At 41.6% G+C, this 26,779-nt stretch overlaps 1 protein-coding gene across 3 annotated transcripts in view; it reads right to left on the bottom strand.

The window, feature by feature from the left end:
* Positions 1–24,809, bottom strand: part of LOC144934776 (FERM domain-containing protein 4A-like) — a 154,049-nt gene extending 129,240 nt beyond the window's left edge. For all 3 annotated transcript variants that reach the window (XM_078860910.1, XM_078860913.1, XM_078860914.1), the window contains exon 1: positions 24,538–24,809. In XM_078860910.1, coding sequence (XP_078717036.1) covers positions 24,538–24,588 — 51 coding nt within the window. In that variant the 5' untranslated portion in view covers positions 24,589–24,809. The remainder of the gene's footprint in view (positions 1–24,537) is intronic.
* Between the last annotated feature and the right edge of the window lie 1,970 nt (positions 24,810–26,779).

The following is a 26,779-nucleotide window of genomic DNA, read 5'->3' as shown; positions in this document are numbered from 1 at the left end:
AAACCTTTCTACTGAGCAGGAATACAGCAGACTCGGATTAAAAGCTGCCAGCAGTTCGTGAAGCATAAAGAGGTGCAGCGTGACACGTACGTATGTATATATATATGAGGAGGTTGTTTGTTAGTCCATGTGTGGCCCCTTTGTCCAAAATTGTTTAAACATTAATCTCAAGGAAAAGAGAAACAGGCATATGCTTTTACACACACGTGTGTTTTAAAGCAAAAAAAACATTGTCTTCAGTTGGTAAAATTCTAGCTTGGGGCGGTTGTTCCACTGAAACATTACATTTGCTTAACAACAGTCGCATCATGCTTTGGTGAAATTTTCTAGAAGAACTGAAACTCTTTTTTGGACCGAGATAATAAAACCCACTTATATTACCATTTTAGAAACATATTACAACCCTCCATTGCCAAGGTGACCATTGTTATTGAGTACACAAAATTTGCAATAATATCCTTAATAATATCCTCAAACCAGGCCTAGCGCCTTTACACTTGCTATCTCGTGCCGGCAGTGTTTTCAAAATTATTCGTATACAGTCCTATACATACGTTTGTCTTCCGTGATAAAAAGATAAAGATTCAGCCCTGCAATGTCCTGCTTATTGCATGTCTCTGCTCACAGAGGAGCGCCCACTCGAGGCAGCTCTGGAGAATCCCATCTTCCGAGCCTATCAGACCTCTTGGAAGAGGTGGTCGTACCCACACATCGCCCCAGCACATGTGACCGGCCAATCGACTGGTGTGTTCCCTTTATACTGATGGGTGGACAGAGTCAGAGGGGGATATTGAAGAAACTTGCCCCATTGTTTTAACTATCGCGCTGGGAGTTCGATCCGGCGACCTCTGAATAACAAGTCCAGCCTTATTCTTGGTTCTTTCGGTAAAGTCACGTAGAAGGGAAATAGTAAAATAATACAAATGAAACATTATTGTTTTGTTTAAAAATATATATTTTATTATTTCCCTTCTACGTGACTTTACCGAAAGAACAAATAATATGAATCCCTGCAGTCACGAAAGCTTTAAATCGAAAAAGTCCAGCCGCGGAGAGCTGATTTAGTATCAGTGGGGGGGGGGGGTGACTGTGGGATTGGGAGAGCCACTCATTTATTGTACCTTGTAGATGTCCCCTAAGCCGCACCACAATCCGAGCAGGTCGCTGCAGTTGTCCTGTCGTCGCGAGACGAAGCCCTGGAGAATCCTGCCCGCCTCCTTGTGCGAAGCGTCCCTTCCGTCAAGGACTTTGACGGTGTGGTTGAGACCGCGTGCGTCCCGAGCCATGCCTGCCTGCCCGCCCGCCTCTCTGCCCCGAGAGTTTGTCCCGCCGATGAAGCACCCCCTCTCTCGCTCTCTCTGGGTCGTCTGGAAGCCCGAACCTGAGTCTCCGCTGTGATCCTGAGCGTTAATTGGCTTACCTCCTCGTGCACGCGCACGCACGCGCACGCATCCACCACGTGGCTAGGGGGCCCCCCTTTACCTCGCCCCGCCCGATTTAAAATGCAGACTGGGATCTGGCAACCACTGGGTATCGTTCCAAGCGTAATATTAGCAGCCGGAGGGGCATTTTGTGAGCCGCTTGTTTATTTATTTATTTAACAATAAGGATTAAATTAAATCTCCTGCCCTTAACTATGCGCCACTAAATCGTGCGAAGTGATGAAAACTCAAAATGTCACGTCTTTGGTGAAGCAAAAAAAGGTTTTCTTCAAACAAAGCAAGTTTTTTTTTTCCGTTATATATAAACAAAGTTTTCCGCATTACATAAACATCTCAAGGCTAACTCAAACAAGTAAAGCTCCGTCGCTTTAAATGATCACGCTTCTCAAAATGACACAAATTTAGATAGGTGCTCAGCACTTAACAAGCGCAACTGAATCGTACTATTTTCTCCCCGGTACTTCTACACACGCATTTGAAGCGCCGGTGTCTCACGAATCACTCACTATTCATCCTGCATTATGGAAGAAAAAAATGTCTATGAGCTCGCTATGAGCCGTCGCAAGTAAACACAACAAGGCCGCATCAAACTAAAGATTCCCAGCATCGGACGGCAAGCCGCTCATGCTGAAATAACCCAAGGCAAAACAAACTGCTTCTATTTAAACTCCCAAACTTAGCGAGGGCAGAGCCTGCCCTCTTCTCTCACAAGAGATGACGCACACCAGGGTTTTTTTCCCCTCTCGCCCATCAATTTGGCAAACGCATCATGCTCCATGACCATTCATGCCTAAGTATTTCCTGTTTTGTCCAAATATGTGGTGGTGGGTTTTTTTGTTCAGTTCAACTTGAGCAATTCTTTTGACAAACAAATGAGCAAATGTTGGCATTTTCAAAAGTCACGACAGCCCGAGCGAGGACTGCGCTGGGACGAGAAGAGAGCTGCAAATCTGTAAGCTATTGCGTGGAGGCGGTGCCCAATGCCAGCTGTGATTTCCTCCAAAATCCAGGAAGGAAAAGCGCGCCGCACTCATTTAGTCTCGCCGCACAGCGCGGCCCCGCATGCCCGTGACGACACACGTGGCATTATTCAGACATCATGCAATTCAGACATTTCATATGCTTGACGTCCGTTGAACGGAGAAATAATCTACATGCAGTGTCCATAGCGGTCTGTCTGTCTGTCTTGATCCTCACAGCATAAATATACAGCCATCCCTTTGTCTTTATCCTCACAGTAGATATAACTAGTTTTATTTATCATCAAGATATATAGCTATCTTTCTCGTTTGATCCTCAACTATTGTATTTAGTAACTAGCCTTGTGTCTTTAGTTTTATCCTCATGCCACTAAATCGTGTTTTCCACCCTTCTCCTGTCCCTAAACTTTGCCCTTGCGATCAAAATAAAATCATATTTCTCCTCTTCCCCAAGGCCTCATAATGGGCAGACCTCCTTGCGTATATATATACTTTAAATGCAGTTGTTACGTGGAGCATTTGTTTGTATAGTTGATGGGAAAAACAGATGAACGTAAGGACAGAAGCCGTCGTCCATACTGTAAAATACATTTTTTTATACGCTCACGGGAATATTTAATGACTATAAAATTACTTCAGGGATGGTGCAGAGAGGGTTTTTTTTACGTTCATTTTGCCTTCAACAAATTCCTGGCAACAGTAAAGTATTTTTTTTTAAACCAAGAGGAAAAAAATATTGAACCAAATGAGATTCCAAAAAATCTCCCACATGTGCCATGGATAGCTTGAAAATGATCATGTTAAGCCTAATTGCACACGTAAATTAAGATTTCGATTTAAAGCTTTCGTGACTGCAGGGATTCATCTTCTTGGTTATTTCGGTAAAGTCACGTAGAATGGATATAATAAAATTATAAAAATAAATATAAAACTTTATGTTTTATTTTTATTATTTTATTATTTCCATTCTACGTGACTTTACCAAAAGAACCAAGAAGATAAATTAAGATTATTTGTAAATGTCCATCTTACATCTCTTACTGTCTCTGACTATAATTTCAGAAATATACAGAAAGTAACACACGGATTAGACTTCATATTGCAGTCTAATGACATAATGCAGTCTGTTGAGAAAAGTAAATGGGCTTGGGCAGGACAATGGTCAAGAATGGTGATGAAGTAGCAGTCAAGACATGGAACGGATCCGTTGGTCCGTCGACCGAGGAGATGGAGTGTGGACTATAACATTGTAGGATTGAGAAAGATGGCGGCTTGGCAAGGCCTTCATCCAACAGTGGATTGACCATGGCTGATTCTATTTGCACACTGCTGTATGTGTCTATAAAGCTTCAAGCTAAACACATCTTGATTTTAGAATCTATCTGCAGAAAAAATATATATTCCCAAAGCCTACCACAAGAGAACAGTTCAAATAGCATCCTGGAATTCGTGAATTATCCGTGGCGATATTAAAAAATTCAATAATAACGCCAGTCAATAGTGGCTGTGCAGATTTATAAATATAGTATTCTCATTATCATTTGAATGTGTTTTTTTAATACGTCGTCACAAAATTAGCTACCATATTAAGATAAACGTGCTGCCACTTTATCATTCATTATTAAGAAAGTGTTAAAACAGAATGAAAAAAATCCGAATAATTAAAATCCAGTCATGCTCAATTCACCAATGGATTAAGGCCTCCCCATGCCATGTCAGTCACGGTTTTTCTTGTTGACCATACTTCACCACGCTGGTCAGTGGGGGTTGAAGGTGAGGAATGGCAGGACCGGTTCTGATACCACTTTCCACTTATGTTGTTGGCCATGGCTGGGAATCCAACTCGGATAGCCGAGTTCATAGTGCAGTGTACGTACCACCACTCCAAAATATAAAATAGGGCTAATACTGTGGAGAAATTGCTGCCATTTGCCTCAGGGTAGCATTTAGATTTATTTGAAATATAAATCGTATTATTGAAGGTGTCTATTTGTCGAGAAGCGGACGTTTTTTCATACAAAAGCATGTTTCTGGAGGAAAAAAGGCACTTAGCAAGTGTATGATGGAGCTACGGCAAAGCCTTACGGTTTTATCTGTCTCCAAGCAACGGGAGATGGCTTACAATGCTCACTGCCTTGAGAAAGCAAACCACCACTCTTCAGTTCTCAAGCTTCATTATAATCCCACCCACGTGCCTTGCAATCCAATCGTCTGATCAAGTTTCTAGCAGGTTCGCAGAAATGGGAATTTAGTCTCCTCAATCAGGCTTTTGAATATTGTTTACTACCTCTGCGTGGCTGTACTACACAGTATGCAAAGCTTTCTGCAACAGATTGCGCACGATGAGTTTTTTCATGCTTTTAAAAAGAACCTATTACAAATTCGTTCATTATAGATGTCAATTTATGACACGCATTACATATAGAAATATTCCCCTCGAAGATTGTCCTCCAAACTGAGGCTTAATTGGCAGTTATCCCAGCAGTGAATTCTTAAGAGACGCGTGTGGACGGTGTAAATTGGTACGGTCCATGGAAAAATCAAACGAGCATCTTCAATCCCGCTGTCAACAATGGTTTTGTGGCAGCAAAATCACATATTTCTACCCCACCCCGCACCCACATGGAAACTGGACGAAGATACACAAACACATACCATTCTGCTCGTATCACGGCGAAACTCCACTGGCAAAGGACCGGCCGAGGTTGTGTTTTAACCAGACGGAGACATGGACTTGGCAGCGGCTTCTCAAGCGCTCACAAAACCACAGGCTGATTTATCAAGTCACGCAAAAGCTGGTGCGCCCATTCCCATCGGGTGCTCTGAGCTCCTGCGTTGTCCTGGGTCAATTGATGGCAATCAGAGGGTGCATGAAGTGATTCTTAAATGAGTGTTCGGTGCGTCCTGATCAGCGTGTAATTGAATTTAAAAAAAACATCTCCCCTTGGCTCCGGTTTACGTGAACCAAGGGGCAAATGAGTAAACATTTGCTCGGGTGAATTGTTTTTGTCAAGCTCACAAACCAGGGCCAAAATTAAGCCACGATTGTGAACATGTCAAATAACCACGTTATTGGTTCGTGGATTTATTGTGCATCTTTTTAGGAAAGTAAAATAGCAAATATAACACACACAAAATGTTTAGAATGGGAAGGTTACTGTATTGTAGTCATCCCAGGACAGAGATAGGGCAGTGGAATGTGCAAAGCCCCTACTTAGCAACTAAGCCAAGCGTCCTATTACGTGAGCTTCAATGATATACAAATAATGATATATCAGTCTACGAGTCACATATACGTATATGTATCATAAGCTAGTCTATCAGATTAATTCCATTAAACAGTGCACTGTAAATAAGTATGTTAGTGAAATATAAGTCTATAGGCCCTTTTGAAAGTTGATGGGCTCGATGTCAGTCTCATAATCATTATCAATCGGCCACCGCTGTATGAAGTCCTCCCCACACTGCGACCTCTCACAACCCTGCGATTAAAAAATACGTCCAGCACCTGCACTGATACCATCGTGCCATCTACTCTATTGGAAGCCCTGTCAGATGCGTTCCATTCCATGGCTGCCATCCCATTAATATTCTTGACCATCGTTCATCGTTCATTCTTAGCGACATGTCCGGCCCAAGCCTAATTTAGTTTTCTTCTCATTACTCTACGGTACGTAATCTACGATACGTAGATTAATATAATCAGTGCGTTCCTGTTTATTTCTCTCAATATAATTATCTTGCATGAATCTCTCCATCTTTTTTCGCGCACTTTGCACATTTAAATAAAAACAAATGTAACGTGTCACAGCAGGTAGTACGTACTGATTAAACATATTCTTCCTTAGGCACATTCGTAAGTTGCTTTTCAATATCAAGTTCGACTTTCCTAAACTAATTGAATCTGCTTTTGCCTGCCAGTCCACCTTCTTTTGCTGTTCTGCGTCCCAATATTCCAGTTGTGTCCTTGCAACCCAATTGTATTGAACAATAATGAACGGGAGAAATAAATTATCTTCATTTTCAAAGTCGTGTTGATTTTAAAAATAAATAATGAATAGCTTTTATGTGTGCGTGTGTATATATATTTTTTTTACCAAATGTCGACTGTACTTCCTTATGCACGCCCAGTTTAGGAAAAAAAACATTCTTGAACTTTGGCTGGGCCCGAGATTAACATAAATATGTAGAAAGTACAACAAATAATTTCATTTAGGTAGATTTTCGCAAGTAATTAAACATTTTCAGCACAATTTCTGCATTAAAATACATTATTATATAACTAGACTCTAACTACTGATTATTTTTTGTACTGTATTTGTCACTGCATGGAAGAAAAGCATTATTATTTCATGCATTTCTTCTTTCTCTGCAAATTTACATTTGGCCTGGCTTAGCCTCTGGGTGTATTTAGATAAGGCAAGTCCAATATAAAAAAAAATCCTAACAGCTTGCTTCAATTAATTCAAAACCCTGTAGAATACCCTTACAGTAGTTTGTAAGGGCTGCATATTAAAAAGAAAACATGTTTGCCTAACTGCCTCGTAGTCTGACAATAATTAGAAGGGATTTTAAGTACCCTTTATGGTTAAAAAGACCAGATGCAGAGAGGGGCTCGCTAATATCAGCAATGCCAAGACTAAGAATCCAGTGTTCTACTTGCCATACTGATCATTTTGCCTGCCGGACCAAAGCCAGAAAATGCACATGGACAAGGGTTTCATTTATTAATTTGTCTGGCGGTGTCTCTACAAACAGGTAAGCATGAACTACACACACTTCCACCGCCCTTGTCAGAGTTATTATGAACAAGATGGATTTTAGTCAAGTTTCTATTGCAAAGACTGTTGATGATAACGAATAGCAAAATGTGCCGTGTTTTTTTCTTTTATGGAGTCTAACGAATGCAATGTTTTATTTCAATTTGCATTTAATAGCTAGGGTAAAGAATGTGCTCTGCAAATAGGAATTGTAAAACCGATTATTACAGTGACACGTACCACGTTTTATTTATTACCCTCTTTGATTTGTGGGTGAAAATGGCCTCACCTTCACATTCACTCGAGCGTAATGAAATTATTTTAGGAAAACAATGATGCGCAAAAATGTACCTTAACACCAACGGCTTCTATGCAACGGCTATGTGATTTAACCACAGCTGCCAACCAGTGCTGCTATTCTTATTTGGTAATGTTAATTAATGTAACTAGTGATGAGTAAAGAGCTCAGGTTTAACCGGGTTATTTCTATTCCATCTGTAAAGCTATTTATTCCAAGGTTTTCTTATAGTTTATCGAATCATTCAACAACTCAACACTGCTATATTTTACAGTCCTGATTCACCCTTACCCAGAATAACCGACGGTCTACTTTTAAGTGGGAAGGTCTCAATGTTCGTACAGAATACACATTTCTGTACATATTTTTTCGTATTATCTAACTCTTCTAAATTTTATTTCATGTTCACACCCGCACTTTTTTTCAATTTTGTTGACTTTTTAGATGTATTAGTTGCAAATTATTATTTTACAATTAGCCAAATACTGCAGAGCAAATATGTGCTCTTCCGATAACATATTTATTCATGAGTGCTTATGTTTTATTTCTTAAATTCCTCGAGTGCATTGATCGATTGCAGTTACTAAATGAGTGTTGTGTAAAAATGTTTGTCCAGTGTTCAAAGCAAGGCTTTGTTTCGATTTAAAGCTTTCGTGACTGCAGGGATTAATCTTCTTGGTTCTTTCGGTAAAGTCACGTAGAAGGGAAATAATAAAATAATAAAAATAAAACATATGCAGTCACGAAAGCTTTAAATCGATTGCAAAGACTGTTGATGATAACGAATATAAAACATAATAAAATAATTATTTTAATAGGTTTTATTTTTATTATTTTATTATTTCCCTTCTACGTGACTTTACCGTAAGAACCAAGAAGACAAGGCTTTGTTTTTCCTTCAATTATTTTTTACCCATTTGTCCTATCAGTGTGAGACGAAGAATCCGTTTAGAAATCACATGAAACACGTGGTCCGTGTGTCAGCGAACAGCCCGTGAAAGAAATAAGAAATTGCAGGACAAATTTCGAAAACATTAAAGTGCCCTTTTGTCATTTACACAGTCGTGCACACACTTTTCCACAAGTTCTGCTACTACAGTCTAAAAAAATATGAACTCTCTAAACTAGAATTCATACAATGGAATGGAAATGAAAATATTTCATGCAGTCATTGTTGACCGGGCTGAAACCAACAACTTACTACAACTGAGAGTATGGCTATACTCATGGACACCTACATGGATTTAAACCCAAGTTATGAGCAACTCTAATAATATAACGCGAACCACCTCTATTATCTCAGTCATAACTGTGCCCTATACTCACTTATGTTACTCGTGTCACGCAGCTAGCCTACATCAATTATCTCACGTTACAGCTTTGCACGTTTCGCTGCAAGACATACTGAACATTTATAAATTCCATATAGTACGGTGATCAGTTCAACTATCTGCACGCACTGCTATTAAATTCCATAAAGCCTCGGAGCAAAGAAACACGATCTCCATAAATTACTGCGTAACTTTAACTGCCCCTGTCATTTCATATCCCTATAGAGTCAAGATTTGTTTTTGCAAATATTCCTTGTGAATAAATCAAGCATCTCTTAATGTTAGCCTTTTGGCTAAAGACAAACAACATTCGTCAAAGGCGTGCCGCTTCTCTTTAATTTTTAAATCCTTTATATTAAGTTCACTTGCTTGCTTGCGTGCTTGCTTGCTTTCTTGCGCGCTTACGATCGTGCAAATCTTTCGGTCGTTTTTTAACCCACTTCCCGTGATCCAATCGAGCTGACATTTTCCACACAGACTCGTTGTGTGTGACAATTAATTTTCGTGAAACATTTTTTCCAAAATTTTACACTTTTTAGGATTTTTTTTTTTATATTTAATTACCAATTGCTTAATGGTGGCAGGAAATCATCTGACCCATAGGTGGCAGCCATCTCAAGCCAGAGGACGAGAGGACTCTAGCCGCCACGCATATAAAGGATTTATAGTGAAAAACTTTGTTTTTACGGGTTAATTTTTTATCATTGTGTTCAAAGACTCGTTTTCTGTTCCTACATGCCTCCGTATTACAATCTAAAAAAACATTCTCCCAAATGTCTTAGGACACTGAGCTATAATACTCGCCCCATCTATATGTGTTTCCTGCTAAGGCCGTATTAATCATGATTGTGATTTTGCTTTTGTTTGCTATCTATGCTGGAACGCCACTTCCAATGCAGAAGCATCACCAAATAAGTTGTATAAAACCTGCAACTGGACACTTTTATTTCGTTTCTACAACAGTTATTGTGCATAATGAAGCAATTCAGTTTTTTTTTCCCGTAGAGTATGAAAACAACACAATGCAAATTATGTGACTTGTTATTCTCCAACAAAATCATGTCCCGTAACTTTAAAGTCTGAATTGTATTCTTAATGTACAATTTTTGCATTTGTGCTACTTTGCCAGTAGATGTGATTACTGCTGCACATTTTCACGAATAAACAGATTAGGGAAAATGGTTTGATAAGTACTTAATAATAAACCATTAAACATGAAATGCTTGTGCAGCATATGCGAAGAATGCACCAGAAGGCTTTTTATAGAAATAAATCCCAAGTGACTTCATTAAATTTCTAGTACTCCCAGTGAGTTAAGGGTGGCACCATCGTAAAACGGACGATGTACATGCTGATTCTGCCATTCAGCGTGCTTACTAGACACACCGTGAACACACTGCACTCATCCTGATCGCCGCATCAGCGTTTTCAGGCGAACAAATAACTACAAATTATCTGAAGATTTCACCTTCAATACCTGTTCAACCATTCTTAAAGAGGGATTTTTTTGGATTAAATCCATCGTGGTTTTTTTCTGCCCTCATTTATTCATTTTGTTTCTTGAATATTGCAATTATATATGAATATATATGTATTGCACCACCCCAATTTTATCCCAATCTTGCTATCGTCATCATGTTACGAATCAAGAACGGTTCAACGAAGCAGAGCTACGACTGAGATCCCTTCAAGTGGTATCTGGTCCACACAGTTGTGGGCAGTTTTTCCCACCCACCCTGCATATCAGAGTAATGTTTGTCATTTAACAGTCAGATTATACATTGTTTGGTGCGTCATTGGTGACTGTGTTGAGACCATCAGCTGATTACACTTGAGAACCCAGTTTAATCGCAGGCAACTGCCTGGATTCAAACCCAGTAGGATCTCTGGTGTCAACTCAGCACTCTGACATTTGACCAACTCAGCTATCTCTCTATATATTTATTTGTTTATGTTTGAAGAGCACCTTCCCGCGAGAAATGCTGAGATCGGCAGAAATAAGTTGCGATAAATCTTTGCCATGATGTTAACAAATTGTCAACTTTTTCCCACCGAGTAACCTATGTGTTTACATTTTGAATTACTTTTTTGACAATATAATAACTATGCTGTATTATCACGAGAGCCGAAGAGAGGTTCAATGAAATGCTGTCGTTAACATGAATTTTACACACAAAAAATCCATACCTCACAAGCGACCGACTTACTTTATATAAATAAATAAATATGTTGCATGCTAATAATACATTAAAATACGTTTTTGCTTTGTACAGATTCGCAGTGTGGAGACTTTAATCTCCCCCGTTAACAATTGTTCGTCTGTTGTTTGGTTTACATCATAGGCATGCGCCATTGTTACTGTGCAGCATATGTCCATTCTAAGGCAGTTTCTTGTGGCTATGGGTGGATGACAACCTTAGCGGGGGGGACTGAAGGTTCGCAGACAGCCTGTCTGGGAACAAACAAAGGACCGGGAGGTCACGTGTTAGGCATCCTACTGTGAATTGAAACGTGGCTCACAGGCACTCCGAAGCGCACGTAAACAGCTCTGAAAGCTTCTGTGGCTGGCAAAGCCATAGCGTGTTGACGCGTGTGAGCTTGAAGATAGGCATTCATTTGCATGATCAGAATTACACAGAGAGACGGAGAGAGACGAACACATGGATTGGGGGGAATAAACTCACATTGGAAACATCTCGATTGACTGCTAAGGAAAAGGAGGCCAATGCACATGCGTGCGACACAGATATGGAGGAATGGCAAGATTGCATGGAGACCTTTATCCAGCAGTGGACAGACCATGGCATATGATGATGATGATAATGATTCTGGTGAAAGGACTATGGGTACATGTCTGCTGCTTAGATGGCCATGCTGGCTCCATTTGTTCTGCTCACACATCCACAGCAGTGGCCTCGAACATTGCGATAATGTAGTCCCCCCCCCAACCTGCATCGCATTGGGACATCATCAGTAGGGACAACACGTGGACTTTGGCAACCGTGATGCTATATTATAAATGCACGATAGAGAGAGAGAAAAAAAAACATTGCATGCTTTTTTGGCATGTTTAAAATTATGACATTGAGAAGCACGCTGCGAAGAAACAGGTGTAGACATCATGCAAAACTTTAGAGCTGCAATACCGAAGGGAACAGCCGGGGAGGATGGAAAGGAGAGAGTGAGTGCCTTGTTGGAAAGGGGTGTTGGCACTCGCATCAATAGTTTGATGAAAAGTGGGCTCAAGTCAAAGCAGGTTAAAACAACATCTATATACTGTATACAGCAAGTGCTGCAGCCTTCGTCTAACAGCGGAACATCGGTTAGGATTGGACGACAGGGTTGCACAGCGCCTCAGAGTTTAAGTTTATTTAGATTTGCTACACGGATGATGGTCCAATTTAGACCTTTGCCCGGCTATTTTACAACAGGAGCACAGCGGCAGCAACAACAACAAAAATCGTCAACAGAATGAGTGGAGGGTCCTCAAAGAATATTGTAGAACTACTCAACGAAGTATTTCACGGTCCATGAACGAAACACACACGAGCATCAGCAAGAAGAGTCAGGGTTCGATTCCGGACACACAGACACCGAGTCGCTGACCACTGACGAGTGAGGAGCAGCTGATAGTGAAACCGGTGAACATGTTTCACTTATCTTTTTTTCACGAGCATGGTTATTCTGCAAACACAATTGACAATTGTCCACCCATGGATAATTGAGCGTTAATATTATTAGTTTTTTTCGGTAAAGTCACGTATATAGAACAATAAAAATGAAGTGAAAAATGTTTTATTTAATTTGTATTATTTTTTTTTCTATCTACATGACTTTACAGAAAGAATAAAAGAATATGAATTCCTGCAGTCACGATAGTTTTACGTCAAAATGTAATTGAGCGTTAACTTTAAAATGCAATACGTATACAAAGTAAAACACGTAGCTCCCCCATATAGACATCACAGACTGTTGGGGCAAGTGCTGTTAGCGAGGACCTATGAAGGCCGGAATGGCACAACAGAGGGTGGGTGGCCAGCACCACGCCTGACCGCCTTTGTCTCCCCAGTGACGATTTTTACAAATCACAACGGGTACTCATTTGATGCTGAGTCGCCCTAGAGGAGGCCCAGGACCGGTTCAGATAATCATCACTCGTGTTGGCCGTGAGCTGGAATAAAACTAGCGCTTCGCAGCTAACTATTACATCACCACTCCCGTACCTATACAGGCAGATACTGATACATTGCACAGACATGAGAGTGGACCACAGGCACACAATAAGGCAGATATATTTGAAGAAACACTTACACACCAGACAAACAAACGCCAGACAAACCAGATCCCCATGGCTAATGTCAATTCCACTGTTAATTCCTTAACACATGGGGATGTCGTCATCTTCTTGCCGCAATATGCATAGGGTGCATTCAACATTATCTCTGTTGCTGGGCCACAGTGTTGAGGTACAGACAATGAAACATCACGCGCAACACAATGCTCCATGAAATTGTCAAGACGCCAACTGCCTTTATCCATCTATACAGCATCGATATTTAGCAAATGTCTGAGATTCATATAATTTACCTATAATGCATGATAGATAATATTATGGTTGATGTCTGAATATGCATTATACTAAGAATGATGAATTAGGCCAAATAAAGTAATTGATTTTGTCTAAGTAACCGTCTCTCTGTCTCTATGGCCTCTCTATTGCATGAGCCTTGGAATTAATGTTCACCTTGACTAACTTCATGGCAAGCCGATTTCCCAGGGTGCTGTAAAATAATCACAAAGAATGCTCATGTTTCACCTGCGTTAATGAACAGTGCTACTCCAATAGTCACACATGAAAAATGAAAAACTGCATTTTAGTAAAGCCCTACGAATGAGATACAATTGCTTTTAAGCCATTTTAGTATTGGTGTAACACGTAGCAGGCTCTCGCGACCAATATCATCCATAAGAGGGTTTTTTGGGGTTAGATCACGTAAATATATAAATGTGTTGCTAAAACCCGCCACCACCCGGCACAGCCAACTCGTAAGGGTTGTCACGTAAACAGAACGTGGCCAATTCGTCACTAGTACAGCACACCGGTGTGTTGGAGAGCCAAGCCACAACATTTACAATCCTAGTACGACGTTTCGCCAGTAATTACAACTAGCTTCATCAGGCGACAGCCAAATCTATTATGGACGTTTTAGTATTGTTGCAATTTTTTGTGCCACAGCTTTGCTAATGAGTGTGACTATTTTAGCATTTCGGGCACATTTTTTGCTGCTCTATTTAAAGAGCTAACTGAGTGCATTCTAATGATGCCACCTATTGTTACGGCTTTGAATGTGCAACAAAAAGACACTGAAGGAGAAACCATCACATTTCACAACCCGAATGAAGAAGCTGCCTCGTGGAATAAAGACAAAGGTCTATAGACAGGAATGTTTTATTCCAGACAACATGAAATTTAGAAAAAGGAATGCTATTCAATCCGCCCCCATGAAAATCAATGAAGCCAGTGTTGGAGTCTTTTCTGCCATCAAAATGTAACATCTGTGTGACTCAAAGAGATGGGGGCTGATTAGTTATGATTGCGCTTATTCTGTGAAGACAATTTGTACTTTGTTGTTATCGTCTACATCAGAAAAGTATACGTTCAAAGAACCCACAATTAGTGATACAACATTTACCTCCCTTCTTACCAAAAACCAATTATGTATGCTGAACTTCTTTCGCACTGCACGTAGCCAACCGCGCTAATCGGAGGTGTGATTAGCACATATGTAAAGTATCAAGTATAAATTATGCAAAGATAAAAGGAGAGATGCGTGCTGGGAATTGCACGAAGAGACAGAGGGAGAACACGTGGATCAGAGAATACATGCAAATTCGGGACGACATATTCATTGAAAATAAAACCAAGTGAGCTTGGGCATGGTCGAGGCTGGCGATGGAATGGAAGCCCCAGGAGGGATCACTCCTGAGAGGTTCACCACCAAGGAGATGGAGGGATGAGATCAGCTCAAGATGAATCGTGGTACCATGGGAGATGGAAATGACTTGGGGAGGACTTCATCCAGCAGTGGATAGCTCATGGCGAATGATAACTATTTACAATGTTTCATAATAAACCTCGAAATGATAATGATATATTCTTGTCACAAAGTTGCATTCTTATGAAAGAATGTTACTGAATAATGACAGAATATTTATTTTAAGCGAAGCTGTTTCATATAAAGCCGTTGATAGTCATTAGGAAATTACAAAGCTCAATGGACACACAAGGAACACCCAATGTCTGAAAAGACAATATCGTCTTTTCGAGTTTATTTATTTATTTGCACATGGTTTGCTCACACCTCTGAATATTTTAAATGAGGCTCTCAGGAGCTGATGACAGCCGCATTGATGTAGCGCGAAGGTCCAATCAGCCACCAAAATGCCACGAGCGATTTTAATTTGAAAACCATTTTGCGGTAATAAAATTTGTATTTGTCTATGACAACAGGTGCAGCCCTGCAATGTCTCGCTCATGCCACGGTTGGCAGAATGTCCTCCACTATAGGGAGCTCGAGAGAGCCTCTCTCTCTCAACAGAGAGAGATATATTTTGGCCTACTCTTCCACACTGACCAGAAGACTTGGAAGTATCCACAATTGACCTCACCACACGCGACCTGCCGATCAATTAGCTGGCGTTTGCCCATTTATACTGCTGGGTGGACAGAGACTGAGAGACTGGGAGGTGGCTGATTTAATCAAACTGACCACCTTCTGAATTCCAAGCCTGGTGCGCTAACCATTGCATCAGAAAAGAAAATGTGCATAAACAGGGACACGACAGTGTGCAGAGTATTTCTCCATAGATCTTCCAACACCGGGCGACGTAACAGCTTGGAAGTGGATGGGAAGAGAGGTCACCGCCTCGGCACGGGGTTAGGCCGCTGATATACCACACGCCACGCTGGTCAGCGGCTATGAACCTACCCCCAATAACGTGGCCGCCATCCCGCGGGGGACCGGCCGCTACTATCAGCGCCGTCCAGATAACGAGATCTCGTCACTCTCCGGGGGCAACGGCGGCTGCCTCATCGATCTCAGAATAAAACCGCTCGCCCCGATCGATTTGAGCGAGGAAGGGCGGACGGGGCATTGTCGCCACGCACCGCCGGTCCTGACCTGGGCACTCTGCATTGGTCAGTCTCGACGGGGGAGCCGGCCACTGGTTAATGAGGGATTCTTTTTTTGTGTATCCCCATTCTTGTTCAGAGAGAGAGGGGGGGAAAGGGCGGAACTGTTGGAATGCCTTTGTGACCCAAGGGAGGAGGGAGCAGGCGCTGTGCTAGCAAGGATCATTCATCACTCGTGCAAATGTACGTTTGTATATAGGAGGAAGACGATGGGATGAATGCACGACCACACGTGTGTTGATCACGGATCACGCATCGCTCCTTCGGATACACGTAAATAATGCGAAATTAAAATGTATGGAATGTATGCATGCATGCGTGTGCATACATTCAACTGACAGCAGCCACTAAACTGCTGTCAGAGCCCTGTTGGAGCATATAAACAACGTGTTGTATTATTTTCAATGTTGGAATCAAGATATCACCATTCTTCCAAGACAACGTGTTGTATATATATCCACACGTGCGCGTGCACATAAGACAGCCCAGTCAGATATATATCCGCAATGAAGAAATGGCACGTTTTATCCCTTCATGAAACAAAGAACCATTATTAGAAAGCATAAATAAAATTTGAGAGTAAAGGTGGCTTGGGTTTAATATACGGGTCATGAATTTGATCCTATATAATCCTCAGCTTATATTAAAATGTCATTAAAAGACTCAACTGGCACAGTGAAGCCAAGCATAATTGATTAAAAACACACACTTTTGTAGGTTATATGCATCAGGAATGTATTCTCTAAAAGGTCCCTTGTTTTGCTTGGCTGGAGAATTATAATCATCATGTGTTTCATCAAAACAGCGTTGGTGTGCACTTTCGTTGGTAATTTATTTTTGGGACAAAATGCTCACCACGTGGCAAATGTCCTACAACGTAACCGCAAGATAGTGCAAAATAACCTCGCGAGCACAACGGCGACCAAACAAGACACCGGAACAAAATGGGTCAGTGGTAAACACTGCACATACAACTCAACAAAGATCCCCGATATAGCCGAATACTGTTGGGGCAAGTGCTGTTAGCAAGCACCTAAGAAGGCTGGCATGGCACGGAATGGTATAGGTGGCCAACAGCCTACTGGTCGCCTTTGTCTCCCTTGTGGCGATGTTTACCAGGTACTCACTTGAGGCTGTGTCGACCTAGGGGAGGCGCAGGACCGATTCAGATCATCATCCCTGGCGTTGGCTGTGAGCTACCGCGCCCCACGAGATCACACGCACGTGCAGTCAAATACATGTTTTCTTGTGCACGTGCACATACTGCATATTAATAAGCTTTCGCTCAGAAATATTCCACTTCATTAACCGATATCAGAAGCGCACCTATAAAATACAAACATAAGAACCAGTGATACATTTACCACTTGGTTACTCCAGTTGTTAAAATTATCTTTTAAGCCAAATCTCTCCTTACGAGAGAAGAAATAATGCATCTGAAATGAGCCTTGAGCACATTTGTCATGGTTTGACGGTAAGTTCTATTAGAAGTGACAAAAAAAGCGGCTTTGTGCTTTTAGGAATAGAGGCCCATCGGTTTATATATCGACGCTTGCCACGGTTTAAAATTAAAAGCGCAAATTCGATCCTGATGAAAATGCCCCCGAGGCAACTCGGTGACCCAATGAAAATATTTCATAATTAGTCCATTCCACAGCTCACGTTTTTAGTGGCATTGGCATCAACTTGCTTGGAGCTACTGCAATAATAGCATCCCCTACGAATAATAATCATCGTAATCCACCTCTCTCTCAGCCAACGCTGCACTGAGTCAATCAAAAAATAAAATAATTTACAGCCCTCGGGCATTGTACATCTGGGTGAAGGTCTCCCTCATGTTGTGTCCATCATGGGCGTTGTTTGACGAAATGAAACCACGATGATCACCGCAGGTTCATCAGTGGAGGCGAGTAAAATGGAGGCAAGGTTCAGTTTCAATATCACTCACCACTGGCCTTGGCCCGGAATGAAACTCGGGTCGCCAGGTGCAGCGCAATGTGCCACTGCATTTGGATATCCTCTAAAAAGTATCTGGCTATTTTTAGATAATATATACGGTATATATATTATATTTGAATCCATCACATTGTTGATGGAATCACAAAGGATTAAAAGTGATTCAAAGTGACACTGCCACACATATGCATGCGTCCCAGGGTATAAGCGGAATGTGGCTGTGTGCCTATGTCAAGTCAAGCTGGGACACTGAGAAGGCTTCATTTAGTAAATCATACCAAGGAGTAATTTGAGGTAAAGAATCCACATCTTTGTAAATGTCACCATAATGAATTCTTAAACAATAGCCACCTGCAACACGAAACAAGATTTGTTGACCATAATCAGTATATCAGCATAACTATTAATCATTTCCAAAAATGAAATACATAATTAAAATGGCTTGTGTGTTATTTATGTATTGTACTGTGCATAGTGTAATTCATTATTCGTGTTTGTTTTTGTCTTTTTTCCAAATTGTGCAACCGGCATAATATCATGCGACAAGGTATCCATTCATAACCATCATACAGCACCACCCGTGTTAGAGACCAGTCCAGGGAAGAAAATTCACAGAACTGCTTCTGAAATCTCTTCAAGTGACATCTTTCCCAAGCTGCCCTGCTAGAGACAAAAATTTCCTCACATTACAGTCAAACTCATTTTAAAAAAATCACACGTTGAATTTAGCTACATTAGATGGGTCATAAATGCAAATCATGAGTTTTTATGCATTTATTGGTGAACGGGCTGAGACCATCAACTTAATACACATGAAAAACCTGGTTCAATCACAAGCGATTAAAAGCCAGGGTTTTCCAAGCTCCAGACTTCGTGACCCAACACGCTACGTCTTTCCGCGTTTCGCAATTTTCTTTCATCTTCTTGGTTCTTTAGGTAAAGGCACGTAGAAGGGAAATAATAAACTAATAAAAATAACACGTAATAAAATACAATTCTCACGACGTTTCGGCCACAACGCAAGCAGCCGTCCTCAGGTGAAGAACAGGTCTGTTGAAAAGACATCGTCTGACAGACCTGTTCTTCACCTGAGGACGGCTGCTTGCGTTGTGGCCGAAACGTTGTGAGAATGATTTTATTATGTTTTATTTTTATTATTTTATCATTTCCTTTTTACGTGACTTTACCGAAAGAACCAAGAAGATGAATCCCTGCAGTCACGAAAGCTTTAAATCGAAAATTTTCTTTCATTCAAACACAAATTTATTTTTCGATTTAAAGCTTTCGTGACTGCAGGGATTCATCTTCTTGGTTCTTTCGGCAAAGTCACGTAGAAGGGAAATAATAAAATAATAAAAATAAAACATAATAAAATAATTCTCACGACGTTTCGGCCACAACACAAGTAGCCGTCCTCAGGTGAAGACAGGTCTGTCGAGGCCGAAACGTCGTGAGAATAATTTTATTATGTTTCATTTTTATTATTTTATTACTTCCCTTCTACGTGACTTTACCGAAAGAACCAAGAAGACAAATTAATTTATTACACGCTTCACGCGCCCGATGGTTGCTAAGGACGGCCCACGTGATGGTTGCTAAGGACGGCCCACGTGACGTTCTAAGCAATCAACGCTGTTTGCGTTAATCGAGCCTGTTCAAATTCAGATTGAGATCTCGGTGAGTGTGTGTGTGTGTTCACGTGATGGAAACAGCGCTAATAGCTTCGAGTACCACAGGGGACGTGTTGAACCATCATCAGGAATGTGCAGTGTGGAATGAGTTAATTTGTATTTTAATGAGGAGTAAATTGGTAAACGTGGAAAGATTCAGCGTGGTGGGTCGCGACGATTCAAGTTTCGGAAACCTAAGTGGTGACATTTCAGTGTTCTAACCTCCGAACCACCCTGCCACCTCTAGGTAATTCATATTAATACAACTTAACCAGCGAACCTGTGCCATGAGGTGATTGGCGGGAATATTTTTAGCTCAGAAATGGAACATCCGCATTTGTGCAATATATTGTGTGCTCAGTTGATCGTCTCGCTATTTTACAAAGGAAGAAAATTACAGATATTGTCTCAGTCTTGCAAGGTGTTTGTGCATCAATAAATAATTATTCAGCAAACACAAGCAAGTGTTTTTTGTCGGGATTTCTCTGGTCGGTGCTCATGGCACATACCATGGTATAATCGCAGGTGGTATAATGATGATAAGGAATGTATGTTGAACCACGCTAATCGGAGGTGCGGGGGGAAGGACAATAAACTAAACATAAAAAGCTGTTCTAAAGAAGTGAGTTTTTAAAAATGTAGATTTAAAAGTGTCATAGCTCCAGTGGCTTCCTAATATCGGAAGAGCGTTCCAGAAGGCCGCAGAAGCGCATCTGAAAGTGCACTATGCAGTGGCCGTTTTTGATATCCTTCATATCCTTTGTACCTAACATTAAATAATACTAAATACCAAAGAGCAACACATCGAAGAAATAAGAAATGCTAAATAATGTGTTATATTTTTACGAGTTTTTTTTACACCAAGCCCGCTGAATATGAGGACTATTTGGTCTGATATAGTGTCCACAATATTTGCTCAGTCACAGTGATGAAAATAGATTATACATTTTTTAAATGTTTTGAATGTTGTGCAAAAACGTTATTGTTCTCAAATGATATATCCGATTGTTTCCATGACATACTCTCATGCATACATCACAGTATAAGTGGGTTTATAAATCTTGAAGCTTGACCACAGTCAAATTAGAAATACTAATGATGCATTCAGGGGCAATAAATTCACTTTTAATTGAAAAAAGAGAGAGGAACACATTTTCATACAATGTTCAGATGCAACACATCTAGGTCAAGGACATTAGCGCTCATTGAATCCATACATTCAGTAATCCATTGTCCTTACTAATTATTCATGGATACTTATTAATGTCAATCCATTTTCAGTATAGATGATGATTCTACGTTTCGGGTACGGTACAGACCATCACGGTTGCGCAACAATTTATGAAAGCACGGGATAAAATTGCATCTGTATTTTGAGTTGAGAGGACTCAAAAATAAACTAATATAAACCAGTAAATTGTATGCAAAGGCACACGTGATCAATCTTTACCAACAAAGATTCACATATATATTTATACACTCTCTCAGAAACAAAGATATAACCTTATTTTAATGTTATATTTTTGGAGACAGGGTTATGGACATGGGGCGATCCATATATTGCATGTGTGCATAAGTAATAACTTAACGTTGCAGCATCAGAAATAATACAAATGTCGAATTCGTAAAATGCTCATGCATGGTGTTGCATTTGAAACTGCGATAGCTAGATGCAATGATCTAGAAACCGCTCTGCCTCAAACCTACAGAGGCAGACATGTCTTGCCTGTGGAGGATGCATGTGCACCGGCTTCGGCGTGTCATCCAGAATGGTTTACACCGCTGAATATTTTTTTTTGTTGAAGACCACAAGAAAAAGTACACATTGGGGAAAAGGGCATCTCGGACTCAATCGTGTCATCTCACACCCGGCTCATTGGAAGTGAAGGAAGAGGCTTCCTGCGAGAGCAACCGATGCTGCACGGAAAATTTAATATCAAAGGGAGAAAACGGGGACATTAATCTGCTTGCGAGCATTCGGCCAGGGCTCATTATTCACGAGTCTCCCAGGATACCCCTGAGGTCTCATTCCGCTGTAAGGCAGCGGCAGTAATGTATGGCAGCCCAGGCCGCTCTCTACCACCAAAAGGGGCATGTAATGTCATAAACGTTGGGAAATAGGCCTCATTACTGGACGGGCCTACTGTACATATTCCTGGATATTTTCTGCACCCTCTGTTTTTGGACAGAAACAAAAAGACATGACACTCACACCTCCTGGCGCTCGTGTCTCACATGAGTAATTGTATATCACAAGGGAAGTGTGAGACAATAGAAATTCTATAATGAAAGCGTCAGGAAGAATTCACAGATGCATCATGCACGCACCCACGTACACCCACACCTGTTTTCCCTACACAGTAAGCACTGGCAAAGATCTCCAATTTTATTCCAAAAGTAATTTACATGTAAAATGATAATGGTTAATTGTATAGTAATAATATAATCAAAATTCCCAACGGTTGACTTAAGAATTCAACTCAATTATTATGATCAACCCGAATTTAAACTTCTGACAATAGCTTAATAGTTTAAATGTGAATGAGACCATGAATGTATAAATTTTTAATCAAAATAAACTCCTTTGGTTTTATTCCTTTCCAAAAAAACCACTGCCACAACTTTTTTTCATTTCACGATATCGGAGTTGCCAGCTACGTCGAGGGAATTCCCCATGTACATTTTATGCAAGCGCCAACGCATTCGTCGGTATATCACACCGAGGCAAGGGCCGCACAAGGCACACATCTCCATCATTACAGCCCGAACGCACTCCCTGCAGGGATGCTACGGTGGGGTCATGGTTTAGCACGCTGGAATCACAATGCACCGGGTCGCCCATTCGATTCGATCTCCTGGCACGGCCGTTGAAACGACGGGTCAAGTTTCCTGAACCCCCCCCCCACCCCCTCCAACTGATTCGGTTTTGGATGTGCTGTCTGCGGATGTCTGGGACGCTCTTCCGTCCGACGGTCGGAAGCCACTGGAGTTATACGCTTTTAGCTCCAGGTTGAAAATAGTTTATTTAGAACTGCGTTTTGTGTTTAGTTTGTTGTCCTTCCCCCCGCATCTCCGATTAGCATGGTTGGCTATGTACGGTGCAAAAGAAGTCAACGTACATGTCAACACAGCGGTGTAAATGGGTGCACCGCAGTTAGTTGATTGGTAGCTCGTGTGTGGTGGCGTAAAACGTGGGTATTCCCTCCTCTTCCAAGTAAATGTGGCTAGTGTGGAAGAGTAGACCAAAACACCATGTAGAGGGGATCTATGGAGCTCCCTATAGTGAAGCCCCTTCCACCAGCAGTGGCATGAGCAAGACATTGCAGGACTGCACCGACACCTTTATATTTCCCTGTAAAATTTGAAATTTAACTTAACTCTAAAGTTTCGATTTAAAGCTTTCGTGACTGCAGGGATTCATCTTCTTGGTTCTTTCGGTAAAGTCACGTAGAAGGGAAGTAATAAAACAATAAAATTTAAACATAATTAAACAATTCTCACGACGTTTCGGCCACAACGCAAGCAGCCGTCCTCAGGTGAAGAAACAGGTCTGTCGGGAAGACAGCGTCTTCAGACCTGTTTCTTCACCTGAGGACTGCTGCTTGCGTTGTGGCCGAAACGTCGTGAGAATTGTTTTATCATGTTTTATTTTTATTGTTTCATTACTTCCCTTCTACGTGACTTTACCGAAAGAACCAAGAAGATAAACTCAAAAGGTCACCCATCACGGTGCACGCAGGTATTAGCAAATGCGAAGGCCACTACTTCATGAAGAGCAAAAGTGCCAATGGTCAAGTCTAGATGTCTCTGAGCAAACGTGCTGGCCCCTGGCAATCCCTGCCCCTGCCCTCCTCAATGCGTTCACATTAATTATCAATAGCTTCCTGAAAGGGCAATAACATTTGGGTAGTAGGACGGCCATAGGCGATGCGAGTCCCGTCAATAAATACCCCTCAACACTCAGTATGCCTTACTCAGCGTCATTGTCAAACAGTGCTCTAACAAGCGTACGGAAATTCCAAACCAACCGGTGAACTTCTTTCGCACCGTACGTAGCCAACCGTGCTAATCGGAGGTGCGGGGGAACGGCAACAAACTAAACACAAAAGGCAGTTCCAGCTATAGTGGGCTCGGCATGCAACAACACTGAAAATAACAGGCAGTGTTAATATTGCTGCATGAATAGAACAACCATTACCTCATATCAAACTTGGCATACACCTCAGACAATGCACTATTTGTTTTTATTACAAACACACATTTAGCATAATCTTCCAAATAAACCATACACACACAATGGACAAGCATTACCGTAATTGATTCACCCTCGGATTTGAGCAATCAAATGAGTAAATGATTAAACCAAGACCCTATTATCCCTACACTATAATATTTTACACCACAGCAGTCAATAATTAATGCGGTGATCACAAATAAGATCTATGAACACGCTCAAGGTACGTCGATGCATTACCCTGGTCATAGCGTGCAATGTAAATCCTGGTAAAACATCGATTTCAGACACATAAAAGTGATGCACATATTCCGATGCACCTTTAACTCTTCTAATGCCGTTTCTGCGCGAGCTTTTAAAATCCACACATGCAACATTGTAAACACATATTTATAGATTTTTAAAAACGCCCATCCATTTTAGAGACATTTGTCCCCACAATCCACACAACTGAGCTCCCCGTTTCTCGATTTAAAACAAATGTATTAAGACGAACACGGGACAGAAAAATTCTACATTTTCAAAAATCCACCGGGTGAATTTGTTCGAAATTGCTTTCAGCGTGACACTAGCATGGAAGTGCCATCTGCTGCGAGCAGATGCATTTGTAACACACATCTGTGCTCACGGCAGCGCCGTGTGATGCGCAGGAACGTAACAAATAACCCACTGACCTTCATGCGGATAGGGGACTGCCATCCAGCCATGGTTGGCCCACGCCACATTTGTTTCTCGTCCCCAATCACCAGGCGTGCATTTTGTCGCTGCGTCTTCTTTCGTGTCGCGTTCCTCCGACGTCCGAGCGCGAGAAAGCAGCGCGCGCGCTTCGCGCAGACGACGCAAAGTGACCGCCTCGCTTCGTTTTACTTCCCGCGTATTTGCGCTGGGCGGTCGAGCAAGCAAACTCGAAATGTGGCAAACGGGGTTGTTGTTATTGTTGTTGGGGTTTTTTTTTTGCTGCCGCGGGAGGTGGATGGAATAGAGAGAAAAAAAATCAAAACAAATCAAATTACAGCGGTCTTCTCATTGCTACTCGCTGGTGGCCTGGCATTGAGCCCTGTTTGGTCGCTCGTCATTCCCGTTCACAGATCTTCAATCGTGCTTCAATTTAAATCCTCCCGGTTGCTGCAAAAAAAGCTCACAGGAGGAGCACCGATTGATTTTAAATCCAGCAGTGCATCGTCGTAAACACACTGCTCGGGCAAGCGGTAGCTTGTGTTTGCTCGCTAGATTTATTTCGTTCCCTTAATCCGAATGATTTTTTTTTGTTCTGAAATCCTAACGTCAATGGATGGTGCCCGGGTTTTAAGTCTTGCTGCCGCGTCCCCCTTTGGTCAGCCCGCGCGTTCACTCTGGGGTTGCTGGAACAAAAATTCCCTGCTCTCTTGCTATTCAGCACCCAGTCGACATGCATCACATGACCACACTGATTACAAAGCTACCCCGGGTGAGAGGCTGGGAGAGGAGGGGGGCATCAGAGGGAGAGGGGGAGGGAGGAAGGGAGGAAGGGCGGGGGGAGAGAGATGGAGATGGAAACAGAGCAATAGAGAGAGGGAGAGGATGAGTGAGAGAAATTGGCAACAATAGAAGGTGGGAGAGAGAACGGCACAATGCAAAAGGGGTAATGAGGTGGAGGCACAGAAGGAAGTGAATAAAGACCATGATTTTAATAATGGCATATCAGCAGAGTACCAAAGCATTACATTTAAAATGTGATTATTGTATTATAAATGTATAAGCGATTTTGGTGACAAATTCAATGCGGTGTGGAAATTCAGGGTAGCCTGATTTAACTGGCTCTCGGCATCGTCTCAGCCGTGCGCTCTCCTAAATACAATTAATTCAATCCACACTGAGCGCGTCGTGTTAATGCAGAAAATGTAAGTCACTTCAATGCTTTTCAAATGTAACTTTGTTTTAATGTTCATCTTTATTGCATCTCCCAACGCAAGGCGATAATACCGCGTCGCAACACATCGTATGCGTGTCGTGTTTCATTTACGGTCACACGTGAATTAGATGGAAACATGTGGAGGCACTGCACTTCGATTCAACGTGTAAATGACATCGACATCGTTATTGTTGCTGTGTATTTTAAAGTATTCGCTCTTTTTTAAAATCTTTTTCAAGAAATAATTGTTAAACCAAAACACACAACGATTATTATTCATTCTAGCTAAATAGCATGGGCGTACTAATACAATGCAGTACTCGTTCCACGTACTCTGACCGTCAACAATATCATACTGCAGATAACAATGCAGTTCAGGGTTCAGAGGAATTTAGCCAGCAACCCAGACATCCTTGGTTTCAATCTAAATAAAATATATCAGTTCATTATTTGTATAGCATGTATTAGACAAGTTATGGAAAACTAGTTGATGTTCTATGGTTATACTGATCTCCATGCTGACTCTCTGAGTTTCGGCATTAATGTTTTACCCTTAAGAATTAAAATAGTGCCTCAGCCGAATTCTGTGTGCCTCAGACAAAACACTGAACCCTAAGATGTCTCAAGGTGCCTTATCTCCGTTGAACCCTGGGCAACAGCAGTGAACACGATGAATCTGCAAGGTGCCTTCGCCTGACTCTACGGACCTATCGAAATAGAATTGAACACTTCTTATGCTTTCTTATGCCAAGGGGAGGGAAGTAACCAATGTTATCTGTGTTGACATTGAGGTTATTTAGATATTAAGTGGCCTCTGTGGAGGCTTGGTGGCCAGTGAATGAGCAGTGCAGGGACCATGATGGGACCATGGGCACCATGCTCTGTGAATCGGCGGTGCAAGGGGAGGGGGGGGCATTGTGGGATCATGTGATATATGGTCTGTGAATCGGCGGTGTGGGTTTTGTTGGATCATCGTGATGAAATGGACATCAAGAATCATTCCCGTGCCTTCGTATGGCATTCTC

The sequence above is a fragment of the Lampetra fluviatilis genome, chromosome 11 (assembly GCF_964198595.1).
Source record: "Lampetra fluviatilis chromosome 11, kcLamFluv1.1, whole genome shotgun sequence".
In the NCBI taxonomy this organism is placed as follows: Eukaryota; Metazoa; Chordata; class Hyperoartia; order Petromyzontiformes; family Petromyzontidae; genus Lampetra; species Lampetra fluviatilis.
Note: the sequence above shows the minus strand (reverse complement) of the source record. Positions and strands in the feature narration are given on the sequence as shown.